Source organism: Lipotes vexillifer, unplaced genomic scaffold (genome assembly GCF_000442215.2).
Source record: "Lipotes vexillifer unplaced genomic scaffold, Lipotes_vexillifer_v1.1 scaffold573, whole genome shotgun sequence".
Lineage (NCBI taxonomy): Eukaryota > Metazoa > Chordata > Mammalia > Artiodactyla > Lipotidae > Lipotes > Lipotes vexillifer.
In genome coordinates, this window is record NW_006796432.1 from 1,060,643 (window position 1) to 1,081,796 (window position 21,154).

At 48.3% G+C, this 21,154-nt stretch overlaps 1 protein-coding gene across 2 annotated transcripts in view; it reads left to right on the forward strand.

Annotated features, from left to right (window-relative positions):
• TPCN1 (two pore segment channel 1) overlaps positions 1-21,154 on the forward strand; it is a 64,357-nt gene that overhangs the window by 16,591 nt on the left and 26,612 nt on the right. Inside the window, exons 1-2 of one of the 2 annotated variants that reach the window (XM_007468574.1) lie at positions 5,351-5,444; positions 16,203-16,330. In XM_007468574.1, the coding sequence (XP_007468636.1) occupies positions 16,298-16,330 (33 nt within the window). In that variant the 5' untranslated portion in view covers positions 5,351-5,444; positions 16,203-16,297. Of the gene's footprint in view, positions 1-5,350; positions 5,445-16,202; positions 16,331-21,154 lie in introns of those variants that run through there. The other variant, XM_007468573.1, reaches the window with a different exon arrangement.

A 21,154-nucleotide genomic window follows, 5' to 3' on the forward strand; every position in this document is an offset into this window, starting at 1 on the left:
TGCAGGCTTTTTTTTTTTTTTTTTTTTTTTTTAAGGCGTGATTTAGGGGCTTTGTTTTTCCCTGGAAGACTCAGTTATGTTTGGGGAGAGTCTCCCAGGTGAACGTTTGGTGACTTCAGCCTGCATTTGTAACAACACTAGCAAATATCTCCCATGAGTGCTCTGTGGGCTCCACCCCTGCACCCTGGCCCAACGGTGAATCCAGGAGCTACAAATCAGAGCATCCTTTATGCTACCTTAAAGTAGAAGTCTTCCCCAGAGCCATTCTTGCTGTTCTCTCACTGGAGGCAGCAAGCACTATTACAACTGATTGCAGTTGGAAACACTGTGTACAGTAATGTTAGCATAAGCGGTTGCTCCTACGAGCCCTTGTGAAGTAACAGTATTTATGCCCATTTTTCAGATGTGCAATTCGAGGGGTGGGGAGGGAAGTGACCTGCACAGGCAGACAGTGGAGCCGTGGGCCTTGTTTGTCATCAGTGTTGGTGGGCTGCTGTGTGCCCAGCACACCCCTGGGGAAGGCAGGTTTGTGGGTCCCTCTTGCTCTCGGATCACAGACCTGCCACCTTTGTTTTCAGGCCTTGCCCAGAGGGAACATTTCTCCATCCAAGCTCTAGTGGCTTTGAAACTTTCATTAACTTCAGAGTATATAGATAAGGAAACCATAAACTCAGACCCGTTCACTTGGTGAAGGTTAGGCCAAGTTCTTGGATCAAATGAAAATGAAGACCTTGAATGCCAAGTCCTCTGATCCACCTTCCCAACCTGGCCCCCATCCACGTGGCAGTGGCCCCAGCACTTTCCAGGCCATGAGAAATTCCACCTCAGTTATACCCCTGGCTGACGGGCCTTCATTCTTGCACTACCCCTCCCAGAAATTAGAACCAATAAGCAAAAGTCTTAAATGTAGGGCTGTTCATACCATCTCATTTATTTATTTATTTTTTGGCTGTGCGGCGCGGCATGCGAGATCTTAGTTCCCCGACCAGGGATCGAACCCGTGCCCCCTGCATTGGGAGCATGGAGCCTTAGCCGCTGGACTGCCAGGGGAAGTCCCCTATCATCTCATTTATTTAACAGTGACATAATCTCACATTTTTTTCATTTGAACCACTTTCACTACCAAACCTTCCCGTGGGCTGCTGTCTCTTGCTTCTGATCTATCCCCACTCCGTATTTCTTCAGCCGAAGATCTTGTCCTGTTTCCATGGAGGCTCCCCTAACCGCTCCTAACCGGTTGGGGGAGTGGCTGCACTTCTACACCTTCGCATCCTCTGAATATGCTGCGCGGAGGCCCACTTGCTCCCTAGCACCTGCATGTGACAGGTTTGATTAATGTCTCACGTACTGAATCAGGGTTTGCTTTGTGCCTGAGTAGGTGCTATTGTTTTGGGTCCTGATGTGCCTGTTTCTGGAGCACAAGTTTTTGCAAAGTCACGGACCACATCTTCTTTGCACACACCCAGGGCACTTAATAACAGACTCCCATGAAGTAACATATCTGGAAGTGAGTCACTAGGTTCTCAAAACACCCAGGGGCCCAAGTGACTGTTTGTCACAGCTTAACCAGCCCCTGGAACCATCTGGGGTGACCAGGAGACTCATTCACGTGTGATCAGGTCAGAACTAGGCCGGGCGGGGCCTGGCCCCTGCTTGCCCTAGGAGCAGCCTACTTTGGGGATGTCTTTGGTCTCTGCTTTTGGAGTTCTCCGGGGTGCACACATCTCATAATTGCCATGTCAGCTCCGGGGTGGTGTGGTCCCCGCTTCCCTCACCTCTGAGCTCGTCCCTACACCACCCCACCACTCGTAGGCCACCTCTCCCTCTTGTTAATCTCTCTTTTTGTTAGACTGGGATTTTATTTATTTGTTTTTTCTTATTCTTTGAGCTCTTGCTGGAAATCAGCTCGGGGAGAGTGACTGTGCTCAGCGCTGGCTAATGGCTTGGAGCCACTCCAGGCTGCCGGCTGCGTCAGCTTTCACTTGTGGGTGATCGTCGACAAGCGTGATGCCTTTTCTCTGTGACACCCCAGGGTCCCCTCTCCTTGCCGGCTCGGCTGTTCGCACCTGGCTGGCCTGCCTTTTTGTTGTGAATGGCAGTTTTTACTGCGCACCCTGGAGCCTGTCTGGTCACCTCAATGGGGCTCAGACTTTCTCAGCTGCAGAGCCTGCTCAGCCTTCAGGCCAGTTGACCTGTTTGCTTTTGCTGCATGTTTTGTGCTGTTTCCTTTTGGAGCTCGGACACTGTCCCAGGGTGGGCAGGGGCTCCCAAGTCTGGAGACGGGGATAGCTTGGGAGAATCCTCAGGTTGTTAGACATGTGTGTGTGTCGGGCGAGTGATCATACATGCTGCTGATGTAGTGTGTTCTGACATTTCTTCAGAGTCTCTTGGTCTATAGCAAAGGATGGGGTTGAATTTCTAGTGGCATCTCTCAGCAGCTGTGCAAACTTGAAGGAGGAGCTAAGCTTCGGTTTCTCCCCGAGTTTCACTTTCTTCAGCTGTAAAACGGGGAGAAGAACATCTCCGTTCAGGGGTGGCATAAAGAGTAAATGGGACATTCCGTATAACGCCTCCCGGCGCCACCTCAGTACGTGGAAACTCTAATAGTAAAGGATCAGGGTTTCATTTTCAACAAAGTAGCAATGACGCCCTTTCTAGATCCTCTGAGTAGATAATCTGAGGACTCTCTGCCTTGAGGACTTGAGCTTGCCCTTCCTTTTATTAAATTCTTCCTCTTAAGGAATGTTAGTTGGGTTTTGGATTTTCCTAGGGATCCTGTGGTGGCAGATGGGGGAACCACATGTTGATTTCCTTGAGCATCCAGGTGCACTGCAGAGACAATCAGCTGAAGTACCCCCGCCCCCCGCCCACTCTGCAGGGCGGCTCTTTGGTTTCCATCGTATTTTTCTTTATTCACAATGCCTCTTGCGCTCTCTTCCCCACTCGACAGAAAGGGAACCGAGGAGGAGGAAGAGGAGGCCGAGCCCAGTGCCCGGCCACTGACTGCACAGGCTTTCAGGCCCTGCCAGCTCCCCTGGGAGCAGCACCCACCAGGCCAGCCCGGGTCCTGGAGAAGTGTTGTGCCCAGGCCATCAAACTCTCTGCGGGTTGTAGGCTTCCTCCTGACATGTCACTCCCCCAAGGCGCCTGTGCCTCCCGGCCGTCTTACCCCTTGTTGCCCCTCTTCTGAGTATAGCCACCAGCTCGCAGGAGATCCAGATGCTGGGCTGTGGCCAGTGTTCATGGGAGCCGGGTCCAGTCAGCCCCCCAGGTGCTCCCAGGTAGGGGCTAGAGCAGACCTCTGATCAGTAGCCACGTGGAGAACGAGTCTCATAGCCAGACTTGTTCCTCTGAGCACCACTTATCCGCTGACCCCCTGCAGAAGCCCAGGGAGCACCAGCGTGCGGTGAAAAATGCCTTTGTGCCCATTTGCTGTTGTACTGTTTCCGTCCCCATCCCTGTGCGTTTCACAATTAGCATCTCCAATGCTTCCAAGTGAATACAGGACAGATGTTCACACAGGTGCTGCCCTCTTCACTGGGTAAACAGAGTGGAGTTTGCATGTTTTTCTATGTGTGTGTGTGTGTGTGTGTGCAAAGTAGGCCTTGGAGATGGATGTAGTGTCTACAAATGTTTTCTCAAAGCATCCGATGCACTTCTGCACATGGTAGGTGCTCAATAAATACTTTGTGATGAGTTATTAGTGGGAATAAAAGCCTTTTGTTTCATAAAAAACCCAGGTGCCCGGGAGCAGGAACTACAATTCCAAGTCAAGCCTTGAAATTCACAGACTAAAGAAGATGGAAATCACTTCCAGCCTCACCAAGAGATTATCTGCCAGCATCTGGCAAACCCCTTCTTCTCTCTTTGCCTTGGCGGAGGGTGGTGCTGGGTTGTGTTGCAGTGGCAAGACATGGTTCTTCACGTGCAGGGTGGTCAAGACAATCAGACAGTGGAGGTGACCCCAGCGGCTCCTGGCAAGTTAACTGCTCTGTAAACATGAGCTCACCATGGCTCCTCCGGGGAAAGGACCTTGCCCTTTTGCCTGTGCAGAATGTAGATGGGATTACGGTATAACCGAGAATGCCCTCCTGGCCTGCGTTTTTCCGATTGGCACACCTGGTCCAACTGCTCTGCTGGTAAAACCCAGCAGCTCAAGTCCAGTCTCCTTAACACGGCTTACAGCCCACCCACTGCTCCTGCCTCACAAAAGAGTCAGGCTGCTGGGCTCAAACCCCAGCCTGGCCCCTTTCTTGCTCTGTGACCTTAGGCAAATCACTTAGCCTCTCTGGGCCTTAGTTTCCCCTTCTGGAAACTGAAGATATTAATAGTCTCTAGTTCATGGGGCCTTTTATACTTAAAAGAATTAACAAACATAAAGCACTGAGTGAGCTGTTATTCTTGTTCTCATTCCCACACATCAGCCTTATCTCTGGCTTCAGAATTACCGAACCCTCTGCAGTTTCCCAGACATCACCTGCTATTTGCTTCTCTGTGCTTTATGCATGACCTTCCTGTTTCTGGAATGTATCCCTCACTCCATCGCCATCCCCCTTTTGAACACCTTTTCATCCCTCATCCTTTCAAAGCCAGCACGGATATCGCCCCTGAATCCCTCTCTGCCTCTTTTCTCCAGCCCCCGTGGACGGTCGTTGTCATCACATCCTTTTCTAGGCTGTTGTAACTAACAAGTGCCTTTAATGCACCAGAATCACATCCCTTCTTCTGCCTCCTGATTGTGAACTCCGTGAGGGCAAAGTTCATGGTTTTACTTTTTCAAATCCAACAACTAACCCAATGCCTGGTATACAGTAGGTGCTGAGGAAATGTCTCCTCAAATGAAACCATATTTGTTTGCATCTAGAAGGTCAGCCTTTTAAAAACTTTCCCCTCCCCTTTTCTCCCCCAAATAACCGCATGATTTATTAAGACTAGAGACTTGCTCTCAAGGTCACATTTGCAACCTCAGGGTGTGAGTTCCCTGCGTGGCCAGTTTGAGGGTGGGCCCCTGGGACAGCAGTTGCTACTCTAAATTACCAAGGGATGCTTATTTTCCGGGCCTCTCCCAAGAGTGTTGTTTCTGATCTTCACCCCTCCCGACTTTCCGTACATCTCCTCTGTTTATAGCTGCTGCTCTCAACTTGCTACCCAGTTCAAGTCCCTTCCATGGCTGGCCTTGTGTATCTGCAGGGAATCCCTCTGGATTTGGCCACTTAGGTCCCTGTCAGCTGGCCAGAAACAGAGTTGGAGGTGGCGCAGGGCGTTATCCTGGCTACTTCCAAACCAGGGCTCCTTCTAGAACAGTGCTTGACCCACTACCGGCCTGGGTGAGCCTTTCATCTTTCCTTTCCTCCGCTGGCTTAAGCCTTTGGAAGGACAGGTTTTGGGCTTCAGGCCAGCAATTCAACTGGGAGGGCTGCACGCCAGCTCTCGCCTTTGTGGAGGTTAGTCTATTTGCCCGGGGTTCTGCCTGGGTTTACAGCCTCTCCTAACGTGCGTTGATGACGCGGGTCTACCTCCCAGGCCATCGTGCAGTCAGTCATCAGCAGAGAAGTCTCGAGCAGAAGGAAATGTGTGCTCTGCTTTCTTTCTGTGTAGTGTCTTTTGCCTGATTTTTATCTGGGGGCCTTTAAAGAGCCAGCCGGCACAGAAGCAGGGCGGCGACGCCAAGCCTGGAAAACTCATCAGCGTCACTCTGGTTTATGTTCCTCTCCCCTTCAAGCTTTTTCCCAGGGAGTGGGGCTCTCAGCGACAACTGGCAAATGGTTGGGTGATTGCTCGTTGTCATTCTGTGGGCACTGGTGTCCGAAGGGCTCCAAGTGCTTTGTGGGTATTTGCATTTGTTTCTCAGATGCCCAGGTGCACAGTTGGCACCAGTCCCGGTTAATGGATGAAGAAACTGAGGCTCTGGGGATCAAGATCGTGAGCCAAGGGCTGGGAGGGGCACAGCTGGGAGCGAACTTGGGTGTTCAGGGCTACGTTTTGTCTTGAAGAGGATGTGCGGGCTGTGTGTGTGTGAACGCATAAGGTTGTGTATGTGTAAGAGAATGAGAATGAAAAGGAGGGAGGATTGAATGGGGTGGGGTCCTCAGTATAAACCTGCCCAAGAACAGTCACTGCCTTGCAGTCTTTCCGATCAGGACTACCTCCCACGAGGAGCTCACATGCCTTTTATCCAAAGCAACCTCTTGCCCAGGCCCCAAAGGAGGGCCGCAGTGATTTACCCAGCCCTAGTGGACCCTGCGCTCGCTGGATGGCGGGGGTGGGTCACAGAAGCCCTCCTCACCTGCCTGTTCTTTCTCTCTCCTCCCTGGCTCCGCTTTATAGCCGGCATATGGAAACTGTTTCTGTTTACCCAGTGCCACCAGGATGCTGCTGCATGCGGAAATCTTGGATTCCCCACAGGGTTGTTTCAGAGGCTGCATGCAAAGCAGCCAGCTGTTTTGCAGGGAGCCTCTGGGTCCTGTTACATCAGCTTGGAGGAAAACGTTACCATCTGTGCAAACAGGTCATCCTGGTTTGTCTGCCTGTCCTCTGTGTGGGGAACTTCTCTCCTACTTGGAGGCAGTTCTTTTGTTGTTACTGTTGTTTTGTATTTCAATGCCTGTCAGTTCAGCAGTTTCTTTCTGTTCCTTCTCCTCTGTGTTCACCTCCCTGGGCTGACTGCCAGGATGCAGGGAGGGCAGTTAAGGGGTTGGTGATGCATAAATCTTTAGTGGCGAAGGTCGTTGGGCCTGAAAAGCCTGCAGGCTGGTTTCACAGGAGAGTTCTCTGCCCAGGGCACCCGAAGTGCAGAACAAAGTGTTTCTCTTTGGGGGTTGGGGTGGGGGGGACTTGCCCTAGAGGCTCTGAATGGGATCTTTCTGGTTGCCAAGAATGTTCCTGGTCAGCTTCCTCTGGCCCTTCTCCTGGCAGCGGAGAAGCTGGTTTGCTGTGGGAGCCAGAATACTGCCGCTCCCACCCTCCTGCGCTCTGTGTATCGTTTTTTTCCCTCCTTCTTCCCGCCCGTTTCCGGCCAGCTGCCTCCCAGGAAAGACGGAAATGCAGAGGCGAGGGCCAGCCATCATGTTCCTGGACGAGGCGGCGGATGGCCAGCTCCCCGACAGCCCCGTCGTGAGGTCATCCCACCTCCTCCAGCTGGGCCCTTGTGGTATGCCTTGACCTTGCCTTTCCAGCTCGTCTGGAGACACCCACCCTGCTCTGGGTGAGCACGGTGCCAAAGTCAGAGGTCGAACATGTTGATTCTTATGTGGTCTCTGACAACCACTGGTGTGAGGGCTGGTCCCTGATCACAGGAGGGGGCTGGACCTGGGGTGCTGTGTGAGAGCCCTCCAGACCGCCTTGTTGTCCAGACTTTCCCTGTGCAGGGGATGCCCCAAAAGTTGCATCATCAACTTTCACCTGGAGACCTAGGGGCTGCTGTTTCTCCCAGCAAGTGCAGATTTGGCCCAGGTGGGTAGGATTAGGCCAGTGGCTTATTCTCTTTGATTTGTCTCACAGCTGTGCACCAGCAATTACATAGTGGCAGACAGTGGGCATCAGACCACTGTCCACATTACTCTAGTGAGGGATGAGTGACCAGTGTTTGTGGTTAGGAAGCTCTAGAAGGGGAGCCAGGAGGCCCAGGTGCTAGAGCTGGCTCTCTGATGGATCAGCCCTGTTACACAGGCACACCTCCCCTCCCTGGCCTCAGTTTCCCATCTCTAAGAGACGGGCATTCAATTAAGTGGTCTCTGTGATCCATTTCAGACCTGACCATCATCCTTTCTAAGACCCCAGACCTGACACTCATCGTTTCTAAGATGAGCAGCAGAAAGTACTCAAGTCCATGCAGGGAAGCCCCGTAGCCCATAGAGCACGCTAAACCCTGCTCTATGGTTTAGCGTGGGGATTCTCAGCACAGAACCTGCTGACCTTCTAAATGTGTGAGACCCGGGCAAGTTCACAGATCTCTCTGGGCTTCCATTGCCTCATCTGTAAAATGGGCACAATAATGGTCGCTACCTCATAGGGTTATTGTGAGTATGAAATTTATAGAAATATATACATTTATATAAATACATAAATAAATATATGGTGCTGAGAATAGCCTGGCACACAGAATATGCCCTGTAAGTGTGTTTGTTATTTCAGCAAAAGCTGAGTTGATGAGGTTTGGGCTACATAGATTTGTGGGGCTGAGGTTAATTAGGGTAGGGGAGAGACGTGTGTGCTAAAAAAGACCCTGTCACCCTCTTGGTGCAGCGAGGCAGTGTTGGTGGAAGGCTTCTGGTAGCCAGCAGGATCCAAGCGGCTGGGCTCTGCACCAGGTGTGGCATGGCCGGCCCCATGGGTGGTTCATGAGTTGGGAGTCATTTTTAAAGCCATCTGCACCCCCTTGCCTGTCCCCCTCACCGTCTTTATGTATCTGTAAATTCATAGATGCTGTGAATTGCAAAGGCAGCTGGTCCAACTTGCCACTTGCTGGGGGAACCTCCCTCTGTTGAAGCCTCCTCTTGAGGCCCCGTGTTGATGGCGTATGTGCTGCCTTGGCAGACAGGTGCCCCCAGAGGGCAGGGACTATCCAGGTACCTCCAGTCCCCAGCCAGGGCCCCCAGCACCTAGGAGCTGCACGCCACCCCTGGGGATGCCCATCAAAACAACGAGTAGAACAATGCCATTCATTGTTGGTTTTAAAATATTTTTATTAAGAATTCTTTCTTTTTAAAAAATATTTATTTATTTATTTATTTATGGCTGTGTTGGGTCTTCGTTTCTGTGCGAGGACTTTCTCTAGTTATGGCAGGCGGGGGCCACTCTTCATCGCAGCATGCGGGCCTCTCACTATCGCGGCCTCTCTTGTTGCGGAGCACAGGCTCCAGACGTGCAGGCATAGTAATTGTGGTTCGCGGGCCTAGTTGCTCCGCGGCACGTGGGATCTTCCCAGACCAGGGCTCAAACCCGTGTCCTCTGCATTGGCAGGCAGATTCTCAGCCACTGCGCCACCAGGGAAGCCCAAGAATTATTTCTAACTTACAGATCACATGAGGAATAAAATGACAAATACATATGTACCCAGCGCCACCAGAGCTTAGTGCTTATTTAATTTTAATAAATCAAACATGACAGAGTTAAAGCCTCCTTTGCCCAGTGCATTTGGGGGCAGCTCTTATTTTTTTTCTTAAGATTGTTTTTTTGATGTGGACCATTTTTAAAGTTTTTATTGCATTTGTTACAATATTGCTTCTGTTTTATGTTTTTTGGCCACGAGGAATGTGGGGTCTTAGCTCCCTGACCAGGGATTGAATCCGCACCCCCTGCATAGGAAGGTGAAGTCTTAACCACTGGACCGACCGCCAGGGAAGTCCCAGGGGCAGCTCTTGTAGTTAGAAAAGCCTTTCTGGGATCTGTTGGAAATGCCCGTCCTGTGATATCTCCTCCCAAGTCCTTGTTCTACCCTTTGTAGCCTCGCAACATGTCTCCTCACACCTGCCAGCCACCAGGTGTGATCTGTGACTAGAGAGCATACGTTTTGTCTCTGTGATGCTCGCTGTTGCATGGGGGCCCCAGCATCCTAGTGCTCGGCAGTAACCAGCTGCCCTCTGAAGATCTACCTGTCTGTTAGGAGTTTGGGAAGGAACAGGAAATGGAGAGAGATGCAGCGGGAGCCAGATCCTAAAGACCCTTGCTGAGTCTGAGTCTTTCCCAAGGGCGAGCTATTGAAAGATTGTTAAGCAGCTGAGGGATACGATCAGATTTATGCTTTACCGACTTCATCCTGCAACAAGACTCCCCCGCGGTCATGGAAAGGCCCAGGCAGCGAGAACCAGCCTGAAGGCTGTTGCTGACTTTTAGGTGAAAGGCAGGAGGCTCCAGTGAATGTGGGGAGTGGAGATGGATTAGAGAGAGGAGACCCTCCCAGACCTGGCGACTTATAGGCCATGGGAGGGGTGGGGGGAAGGTGATGTTAAAGATTTCCGGCCGTGAGGACCGTCCTCCCAAGGCACCCGGAAGTCTGGTCTGTCTCCCTGTCCCAGGGGTCCTTGTGGATTTCAGAGACTGGATGGAATTGTTCGTGCATCGGGGGAGAAGACTGTCTCTCACCCAAACCAGGGCCCTTCAAGATACCAAGGGTTGGGCTTCCCTGGTGGCGCAGTGGTTGAGAGTCCGCCTGTCGATGCAGGGGACACGGGTTCGTGCCCTGGTCTGGGAAGATCCCACATGCCGCGGAGCGGCTGGGCCCGTGAGCCATGGCCGCTGAGCCTGCGCATGCGGAGCCTGTGCTCCGCAACGGGAGAGGCCACAACAGTGAGAGGCCCGCGTATCGCCAAAAAAAATAATAAAAGATACCAAGGGTCACCTGCTTCCAGGCAAAAGCCATTGGTGTGAGTGAGGTGGAAGTGGCAAGGATCGGCCTGCACTGGGGGATGCTGTAGCGTTCCCCCGCCCCCCCATCACAGTGGTGTATGGTGTAAGTGATGGGGGCAAAGGGGAGAAGTTGAGGAGGACCACGTCTCCCCACCAGGATGGGCATGAGAGAGCTCCCGGGCGGGAGGCAGAAGCTGGATCAATTTGCTGAGACTCCTACACGAGAAGAAGGGCTCGGAAGGCTCACATGGGGGTCTCCAAGGCAGGGGCTCCTGCAGACGCTTATGTCTAGCACGGGCTGGGAAAATGGCACTAATATCTGCTGCCATCTGTGCCAGCCTGTCGCCGCCCACCCCGCACCAGCACCGCTATTTATTCGACCGAGGGCTGCTGTGTCCCGGGCGCTGGCTCCTGCCGTGCCGTGCAAAGGTTATGGAGGACAGGGCGCAGGCGCACAAGCTCCCAGCTCCATACAGATGCCGGCAGGCATCTTTCTCCTACTTGGGAGTCACGTTTTGGCTCATGCTTCCCTGATCCATGTGAGCGGGCGGAGGAAGGTGGTTTGACCTTCTCCTGTCTCTGCCTAGGGCTTAGTTCTTTCAGAAATGGGCACTGGGATCAGAGTTGGGAAATGTTGGCATTGGTAGAGCAGGACCAGGATGATCAAGGGCTGGCTGCAGCCAGATGTCCTGCCTTCTACCTGTTACTCCATTTGAGTGATGGAACCGCTGCTATATATATATTTGTGTGTGTGTGTGTGTGTGTGTGTGTGTGTGTGGTACGCGGGCCTGCGGGCCTTTCACTGTTGTGGCCTCTCCCGTTGCGGAGCACAGGCTCAGGACGCGCAGGCTCAGTAGTTGTGGCTCATGGGCCCAGCCGCTCCGCGGCATGTGGGATCTTCCCGGACCGGGACATGAACCCGCGTCCCCTGCGTCGGCAGGCGGACTCTCAACCACTGCGCCACCAGGGAAGCCCCCGCTGCTATATTTTTAATCCTTTCGACACTACCTTGTCCTACTTTTCGGGTTTCCAATCCTTGAGAGGCATGCAGCCTACTAATTAGAAGCTAACCAGCCTAGTTTCGTATCCAAGCCCTTCTTCTTGCTGGCTGCATGACCTCAGGAAGGTATTTAACCCTTCTGCACCTTAATCTCCTCAAATCTGAAGTGGGAATAATAATATTACCTTCTTCACAGGATTGCCGTGAGAATTAAATAACTTGATTGGTAGAAAGTACTCAGGTATGTATCAGTTATCTACTGCTGTGTAACGAACCAGCCCCAAACACAGCACCTTAAGACGAAGACATCATTTATTCTGCTCATGAATCTGCAGTTTGGGCAGGGCTTGGGGGAGGGCCAGCTTCTCTGCCCCACACAGTGGCTGGGGCTGGGGGATCTGTTTTTGAGATGACTTATTCAGCCTGACCAACAAGTTGGTGCTGGCTGCTGCCTGGCAGCTCGGCTGGGCTGTGGACTGGGCGCCTTGGTTCTCCTCCGTGGGCCTCTCTCACAACATGGTGGCTACGTTCCAAGAGCAAGAGACCCAAGAGAAAAAGGTGGAAGCATTTTTACGACTTAGCTTTGGAAGTCATAAGCATTACTTCCTCTATCCTCTATTGGTCAAGACAGTCACAAAGCCTCACCTGGTTTCAAGAGGAGGAGACATAGTCTCTGCCTCTTTATAGGGAGGTGGCAGGGTTCTGGAAGAGCATGTAGTATGAAAGGTAATGCTGTGGCTATCTTTGGGGAAAAAATCTGCCACAGAATAGATTTTGACACATAATAAGCCATCCATAGGTATTTGCTCCCACTAGTTTAAAACCATTCTCTGCTGTCCTTCACCGCAGACTTGTCTTTCTTAGAGGGTGGGAGTATAGCGTAGTGGTTAAATGCAGCTGCTCTGGAGGGGTGCTGCCTGGGGTTAAATCCTGGCTCAGCCCTTTACAGCTGTGTGACATTGGGCAAGTTGTTAACTTCTCTGTACAGTAGGATTTATGCTAGTGTGTATCTCATGGGATGGTGAGGATTACATGAGTTAATCAGCATGGAACACTTAGTACAGAGCAAGTAGTGTTAACTCATTACTTTTCTTATATCCTTCACTGGTGCAGTCCCTTCCAGAAAGACTGTCCTAGTTATATATGCTAGCAATGGAGCTCAATCCAGAGTAGGTTTGTGAACTGGAAGTCCCTTCGCTTCCAGACGCACAAAGTTGGGAGGGGAGAAAAAGAACTATACTGTTGTAAGAGTCTTATACTAGACATGAAATGGTCTCTTGATGGTAGACGTGATAAATCTAAAATGTATACTATAAACCCCAGAGCAACCTCTGAATAACAAAAGAAAGCATTGTAGCTAATAAGCCAACAAGGAGATAAAATGGAACCATAAAAAAATATACAGTCATCCAAAAGAAGGCAGAAAACAAGAACAAAGAACAGATGTGACAAATATGCGCTAAATTGCAAGATGATATATTTAAGCCTAATCATATTAGTAATTACTTAATTGTAAATAATCTAAATACTCCAATTAAAAGGCAGAGTTTTTCAGATTGGGAGAAAGGAGCAAGACCAAACTCTGTGCTGCCTACAGGAAACAAAGTTTAAATATAAAGACACAAAGAGGGAACTCCCTGGTGGTGCAGTGGATAAGTCTCTGTGCTCCCAATGCAGGGGGCCTGGGTTCTATCCCTGGTCAGGGAACTAGATCCCACATGCATGCCGCAACTAAGAGTTTGCATGCCACAACTAAGGAGCACACCTGGTGCAACCAAAAAAAAAAAAAGTTTCTCCTTTAAAAAAAAAAAGACACAGAGATTAAAAGAATGGAAAAAGCTACACTAATCACTAATTCAAAGAAATAATCAAAACTGGAGTAGACATATTAATCAGAGATAAATATTTGTATATTTATGTAAACTCTCAAAATTCAAAAAGAAGAAAATAACCTAATAAATAAGCAGGTAAACTACTGAAGCCCGTGCACCTATAGCCCGTGCTCCACAACGAGAAGCCACCGCAATGAGAAGCCTGTGCACCGCAACGAAGAGTAGCCTCTGCTTGCTGCAACTAGAGAAATCCCGCACACAGCTACAAAGACTCAACACAGCCATAAATAAATACATAGATAAATAAATAAATAAATAATTTTAAAAAAATGAAATAAAATAAAAACCTTCAAAAGAAAAGGAAAGAAAAAGGTAAAAGAAAGATTTGGAGACACTTCAGTTAAGTTGTACAAATGGCAAATAAAGATATGGAAAGATGCTCAACATTATTAGTCATTAAAGAAACACAAAGTAAAAGCATTGGAATTAAAACAATGCAGTACCATCACAACCTTTTAGAATAGTTGACTAAAAAAACTGAGCATGTCAATTGTTGGTGAGGAGGTGGAGGACCTGCAACTCTCATTCACTGCTAGTGGGAATGTAGAATGGTACAATCAATTTGGAAAACAGTTTGGTAGTTTTGTAAAAAATTAAATGTATGATCTAGCTATTTCAGTCCTAGGTATTTACCCCAAAGAAATGAAAGCCTTTGTCCATACCATACCCTGTACGTGAATGTTCATAGCAGCTTCATTTGAAATAGCGAAACCCTGGCAACAATCTAAATGTGAATGGATAAACTGTGGTACATCCATGCAATGGAATACTACTCAGCAATAAAACAGAATGGACTACTGATACACCCTATAACATGGATGAGTTTAAAAATAATTACGCCGGGGCTTCCCTGGTGGCGCAGTGGTTGAGAGTCCGCCTGCCGATGTAGGGAACACGGGTTCATGCCCCGGTCCGGGAAGATCCCACATGCCGCTGAGCGGCTGGGCCCCGTGAGCCATGGCCTCTGGGCCTGCGCGTCCGGAGCCTGTGCTCCGCAACGGGAGAGGCCACAACAGTGAGAGGCCCGCGTACCACAAAAAAAAAAAAAATTTATGCCAAGTGAAGTGTTTATGCCAAACACAAAAAAAGAGTATATACTGTTTACATAAAATTCTAAGAGATGCAGGTTAGTCTGAGGGTGACAGAAAGCAGATGAGCGGTTGACTGAGGATGGATGGGTGGGGGGCGAGGGCTTGAAAGGGTGACATATATTACCTTGATTGTATTTAGTAATGGTTTCACGAGTGTGTATGCATGTCAACACATATCAAATTGAATACTTTAAATATGTACAGTTTATTGTGTGTCAAATGTATCTCAGTAAAAGTATTTAAAACTCGGTAGAGAAGAGCTTTGCAGAGGGCAGACCTGACTGCTTTTGCTTAGCAGTTCAAAGTCAGAAGGACCATTTGTGACCCAACAGCCCTTTGAACCCTGCCAGTTTCCTCCCCTTTCCTGTTTGGTTGTGAGCTTTACACATCTGCTCCCTGCCACTGTGCATGACTCTTAATCCAAACATTTGATTCTTTACCCTCCCATAGGTGGGTCATTCGGAATGTAGGTTAGGGGAACCAAATTCTCATCCTAGATTCTCTTCTTCCCAATAAATTTAAAAAGCTGAGAGTCATTTCTCGGTGCCATTGCATATGTCAGTGGAGACACCTGAGTGTTATGATGAGCCCAACTCAAACAGGCTTAAGTGTAAAAGGATATTTGTGGGCTCAGACTTCAGAAACGCTACGAGGTAGATTTTGGGCACAGCTTGATCCCAGGGATGTAACTCGGGCAGGTTTTCCCCAGGTCGTGGCAGAGGCAGCCGGCAGCAGCAACAGGGAAACAGCCCCTCCTTTCTAACTGGTCCAGGAAAAGTTCCAAGTTCAGCCCTCATTGGCCGGGCTTGGGTCAGCACCGCTGCCTGAACCAACGCCTGTCCTGGGGGGATGAGGGGATCTCATTGCACTGGATCATCTGCCTGGGAGCCAGGGGTGGAGTTGGCCGGAGCCAAAGAATATGGACAGAAGGTAGGGAGAGGATGTTCTTCAAAAGCAGATGGGGCTGTGTTACTGGAAGGAAAGGGCATGGATGTCAGCAGGGAAAAGCCACAGAGGACACTGCACCAGTGAAAAAATCCAATTGGTTTTATTTTTTGACAAGGTAGTATATTAACACGCTTCCAAAAGTCAGAAGTAATCAAAAAGATCACTCCCTCTGCGTGACTTCTACACTGTTCCCTACATCCATTGTAGGCAATCAATTTCATCGAGTTCTAATTTGTCCTTCCTGTTTCTTTTGTTAAGTAGATATCTGTGTTTTCTTGTTTTCTCCCTTTCTTACACAAAAGATAGCATACAGTATGTGCTTTTTTTGTACTTGCTTTTTTCACTTAACAAGAGAAGGAAAAACTTTTTAAAATTGAGTTATGGTTGATGTACAATATATAAGTTTCAGGTGTATAACATAGTGATACACAATTTTTAAAGGTTATGCTTCATTTATAGTTATAAAATATTCCTGTGCTGCACAGTATACCCCTATAGCTTATTTATTTTATACATAGTAGTTTGATTCTCTTAATCCCTGTCCCTATCTTGCCCCTCCCCCCTTCCCTCTCCCTACAAGTAACCACTAGTTCTCTATTTCTGAGTCTGCTTTTTTTGTTTATATTCAATAGTTTGTCTTATTTTTTAGATTCCACATATAAGTGATATCATAAAGTATTTGTCTTTCTCTGTCTGACTTATTTCACTAAGCATAATACCCTTCGTGTCCATCCATGTAAGAAAAACATTTTTCACTAGGCATACTAATTCTTGCTGTCATTAGTACATGGGATGGTGCATTGACTTACAGTTAATAGGATATGTGTGTGAGCATACGAGGTGACTGCCAACCTTTTCTCCTGGTGAATGGTGTCTTTATTCTCTTAAGCCTGGGTTGTAAGTGAATCTCCTCTTGCAATGCAGATGGAGGCAAATATGCCGTCCATGACTCCTGCACCCCCAGTCTGAGCTCAGGGGGTGAGAGTTCCCCCTCCAGCCTCACCGGACACAACTGGGAGATGAATTATCAAGAGGCAGCAATCTACCTCCAGGTGAGTATCTTCCGGTCAGGACCTGGCCATTCTTGGCCCCTGTTGGTGGAGCAGGATAGCCGGGGTTCTGTTGGGTGCCCAGCAACTCAGTCAGTTCTGGCTTAGTGCTCCGTGTGTGAGCTTCTCATCTCCTCTAAGATCAGGCTGGGAGAGCCAACCCGATTGCGCCCACATGGAAGGGTGATGTGAACGGGCTTGTTCTCGGGACCCCCAGTTTGTGGCTCTGCCTGCCCCCAAGGTTCCCCAAGTCTGTCCACTTGGCCTCCCCTGCCCCGCTCCCTCTTCTCAGGCACATTGAGAGGCCGGTTCTTGGGAGGGAATTCTTTTATCTACTTAACACTGCTGACTTAGTGTGGGGAATCTAGAGATCTTTATTCCCTTCCTGTTTAACTTGCTGCTGCTCTCGTGTTTGTTATTTCATGCTTGGTTTTTGTTTTTGTTTTTTTTAAAGAAAAAGAATACTTTTTAATAAAAGTCATGCGTGCTCATTACAATAAGTTTCGGTACAAAGGCAAGGTGAAAAAAAATTCACCTAACGTAGTCGCTGACAACATTATTTAAGAATAATACATAGGTTTCATGTGTCTTCTAAAATAATTTTAAAGTCCTGTGGTAGCTACAGCTGTACAGTCTGCTTTTTTTTTTTTCCCTAGCATGTGGCATAAGCTTTTTCTCATGTTATAACTCTTGTAAACAAATTTTAAAGTCTTTATAATTCTATCTGGTAAGTGCATCCTAATTTACTTAACTATCCTGATAAGGTTGGATATTTTCTCTTTTTATATGTCCCTTATTATGCATTTCCTTATTATAAATTATAATCCAAGGAAAATCTGTGCCTACGGCTATTTCTCTCTTTTTCTCTTTAATATCTAGGATTATTTTATTAGGAAAGACTCCAAGAAGTGGAATCAGTGGGTTGAAGGAATCAACCTTTTTTAATGCCCCTGTTATATAGTCTCGAATACTCTCCAAAGGGGATATTGCCTATTAACTTCCAGTCTGACTGTCTATGGCATTTTCACCTTTATCTTGCCATTTTTGTCATTATAAGATTTCAGCTTCAGCTGTGCATTGAATAAGGGTTTGGGTGAGGAAATGGAATTTTTAAATTCATTTGAATCATCATTTTCCCCTAATCTTTTTTTCTTTGAAGCAGCTCTCCCTTGTAAGTATTTGCTTTGCTATTTTTTTAAAAAGATTTAATGAAATCCAGATACTTATTTGCTAGTTATTTGGGTGTCTGTGTGTTTCTCGCATTTTATGGCTGTACTCCTCAAGAAATGTATTTTTTGTTAACATCTTTATTGGGGTATAATTGCTTTACAATGGTGTGTTAGTTTCTGCTTTATAACCAAGTAAATCAGTTATACATATACATATGTTCCCATATCTCTTCCCTCTTCGTCTCCCTCCCTCCCAAGGAAATGTATTTTGATTCAGGTTAAGGCAATAGAAATGTTTTAGGTAAATTTTAGCAAGCTTGGGCATGCCAGTTGATGTGGCAGGGCCCCCCTATGCACTGTCACCTTCTCCAAAGTTGAATAGGTGTTAGACAAGAGGGTGGGATGGGTCAGAATATGGAATTAGAATAGCTGCTTGGTAATTCCTTCTTTCCTTAAGCAGGTGAAAACATTAGTAATAAAAATGGCTATCATCAAAAACTCTACAAATAATAAATGCTGCAGAGGGTGTGGAGAAAAGGGAACCCTCCTACACTGTTGGTGGGAATGTAAATTGATGCAGCCACTATGGAAAATAGTATGGAGGTTTCCAAAAAGAACTAAAAATAGAGCTACGATATGGTCCAGCAGTCCCACTCCTGGGTATATATCCAGAAAAGACAAAAACTCTAATTTGAAAAGATACATGCACCCTGATGTTCATAGCAGCATTATTTACAGTAGCTAAGACATGGAAACAACCCAAGTACCTGTCAGCAGACAATTGGTTTAAGGTGTGGTGTATATATACACTATAGAATGTTACTCAGACATAAAAAAAATGAAATGTTGCCATTTGCAGCAGCATGGATGGACCTAGAGAATATTATACTAAGTGAAGTAAGTCAGACAGAGAAAGACAAATATTATATGATATCACTTATATGTGGAATTTAAAAAATAATGCAAATGGAGCTTCCCTGGCAGTCTAGTGGTTAAGACTCCCTGCTTCCACTGCAGGGGCCACGGGTTCAACCCCGGGTTGGGGAACTAAGATCCCACATGCTGCGTGGTACGGCAAAAATAACAACCCCCCCCCCCCCGCAAACGCAAACAAATTATATATAGTTTAACTGGGGCACTTGCTGATCTTTCTAACAACCCTACCAAGTAGTTTAATCATCTCCCAGTTCATACACCTGAAACTCCCAGGGGCTCAATGAGTCCAAAGCCATCCAGCTAGCAAATTGCCAAGGTTGGATTTAAACCGTGTCCATCCAGCCTCCAAATGATGTTCTTTCTTCTCTATGTGGTTGCCTCATTTCTGTACCTGACCCCATGTATTCACTTGAAAATGGGCTATGTCTTTGTGGGAAAAGAGGTTACAGAACAGAAGGTATCATGTGAAGATTTTTATATATAAATTATATACAGTTTTATATATTGTGTTTCTGTATCTATGCACATATACCTATTCACATTTGGAAAGTTATTTATCTAAATATTAAAGGTGATTATTATTGTTTTTTAAAGGTGATTAGTTTTGGCCGATGGAATTTTTACTACCTTATAATTCTGTGTATGATTTGAATTATTTTACAAAAAATGCATCATTTTGTAAAATTAAAACTAAAAGCAAAAGTTGGATCCCCATGGACTACTGTAGTTCGTGGCTGTTTCTGGAGGATGGCTTTAGCTGGTGTCTGGTAGTCGTTTTCATGCTTGCAGGGAAGCTGCAGCATGGCCCCTGAAGCAGGTTGCTGGTGTGCTTGGGTAATTGGCTGCTCGCTGCTTTGAGGCTATCTGGTGCCTGCAGTTTCCTCTCTTCCCAAATTTTACCTGTTAACTCACTCACCCTCAGGAGCTGTGTGCTCAGCGCTCCTGTTGCCTCCAAGACAGTCCTAGTTTTCTGTATGGACTTCTGCCCCAGGGAGCAGAAAGCAAAGACCTGGAAGTCACATACAACTGGCCTGCCTTCTTATATTTCCTAATCATGAATTTCCTAGTTCGGGATCAGCAGCTAGAAAACAAGGCCAGTGTTCTCCTTAGGGTCTGGGTCAGAATCCAGTGACTCGGGTCGTATTTCACTCCGTCCTCGCTAGGGGAGGCCTCATCCTCCATCTCGTCTGTGGCAGTTTCACGTCCTAGCGGTTACATCCGAGTCCCCCGTGTTAGTGGTTTCCTCTAGGCAGACCTTCATCCCTGGCTACTTGTTGGAAGAAATTACCCAAGAATTGCATTTTTTTAGAAATCCAAACCAGAGGCTTCCCAGGCCATGTGTGTCCCCTGTGGCCATGGCAGTGCTGGTGAAAACCACAGCCTGGCACAGATCACAGGACTGGCAGCAAGGCTTGTCCAGCTTGCCCTCCGTGTGACCACCAGGATGTTTGTTCCCTGCCCTGTTGAGTCTGTGGTTTGTCTTTATTTTTTGATAACGAGGATAGGGGTGTAGGTGGCTTCAGGGAAGTGACTCACTTGAAGTTCCCCCTGCAAACCACAGCCAAGGTCAGAGCTCCCTGCCTCCCAGCTACTGGGCAGTCCTCGGGCTGGGCAGGGGCCTGGAGAATGATCTCTTGCAGGAGTGCTTCATCCTACCAAACACCTATTAAATGCCTACTGTGTGCACCAGGCACCGTGCCAGCTGAGGACCTGACGATACCTCTTGCCTTCCCAATTCTCTGAAACAGGCTTGGCGAGCTGAAGCCACCTCGGGCTAGTACAGGAGCCCACCAGCCAGAGCTGTTTCCACGGCACCATGCGCCACCTCTGGGCCCAGAGACACTTCTTCCCGTTGGCCTGGCTTTGCAACCTCTGCAGGAATCACCGAGCGTGTGTTAGTTTCACCTTCCCCAGAATAAGGGTTTATGAGGACGGTTGAGTGTGGCCTCATCTCAGAAGAGTCGAATAGTTGGAATAGTTGAAGGTCAGACTGTATTCCAGGACAGCCAGAATGCTTTCAGAAGGGCTCTGGGCATCCCTTCTGGCTCTGCCCCTTTCCTCCTCTAGGGATTGGAGCCAAGGGGAAGAGCCTCTGTTCTGAGTGTTTGTGCTGGGAGTGAATGAGACAGATTCTCCCGACTCAGCACCATTGACATTTGGGACCAGATAATTCTTTGTTGTGAGGGGCTGTCCTGTGCATTTTAGGAGGTTTAGCAGCATCCCTGGAATTTACCCTCTAGATGCCAGCAGCACCCCCCAGGTGGGACAACTAAACATGTCTCCAGGCCGGGGCGGAGTCGGGGGGGGGCAGGTGGTCAACATTGCCCCCAGTTGAGAAGCACTGAGGCAAGGTGATGCTTGTAAAGCATGAGCCAATAAGTGCTCTCTCTGTGTCGGCTGCTGGATGGGGTACCGAGGTGATGAAGCTGAGGGACCTCCCTTACTTATCCCTGTGCCCACCAACCCTGGGGAGGCGGTGAAGATCCCCTACCTCCCCCAGAAGGCCGATCCTAACTGGGAGGGTTATCTGCTTGTATTCCCAAGTGGACCGTTCCCAGTCTGCTCCGTCGTTTGCTTTGTACATCATCAGCAGGAGGCCAAGAATAGAGCAGGGCCGCTGGAATCAGGCTGTCTGGCTCTATGAGCTCAGGTGCTACTGAAGCTCTTTGTGCCTGGATTTCCTTGTCAGGAGTGAGAGGAGTGTGGAGGGCTTAGCGGGGCG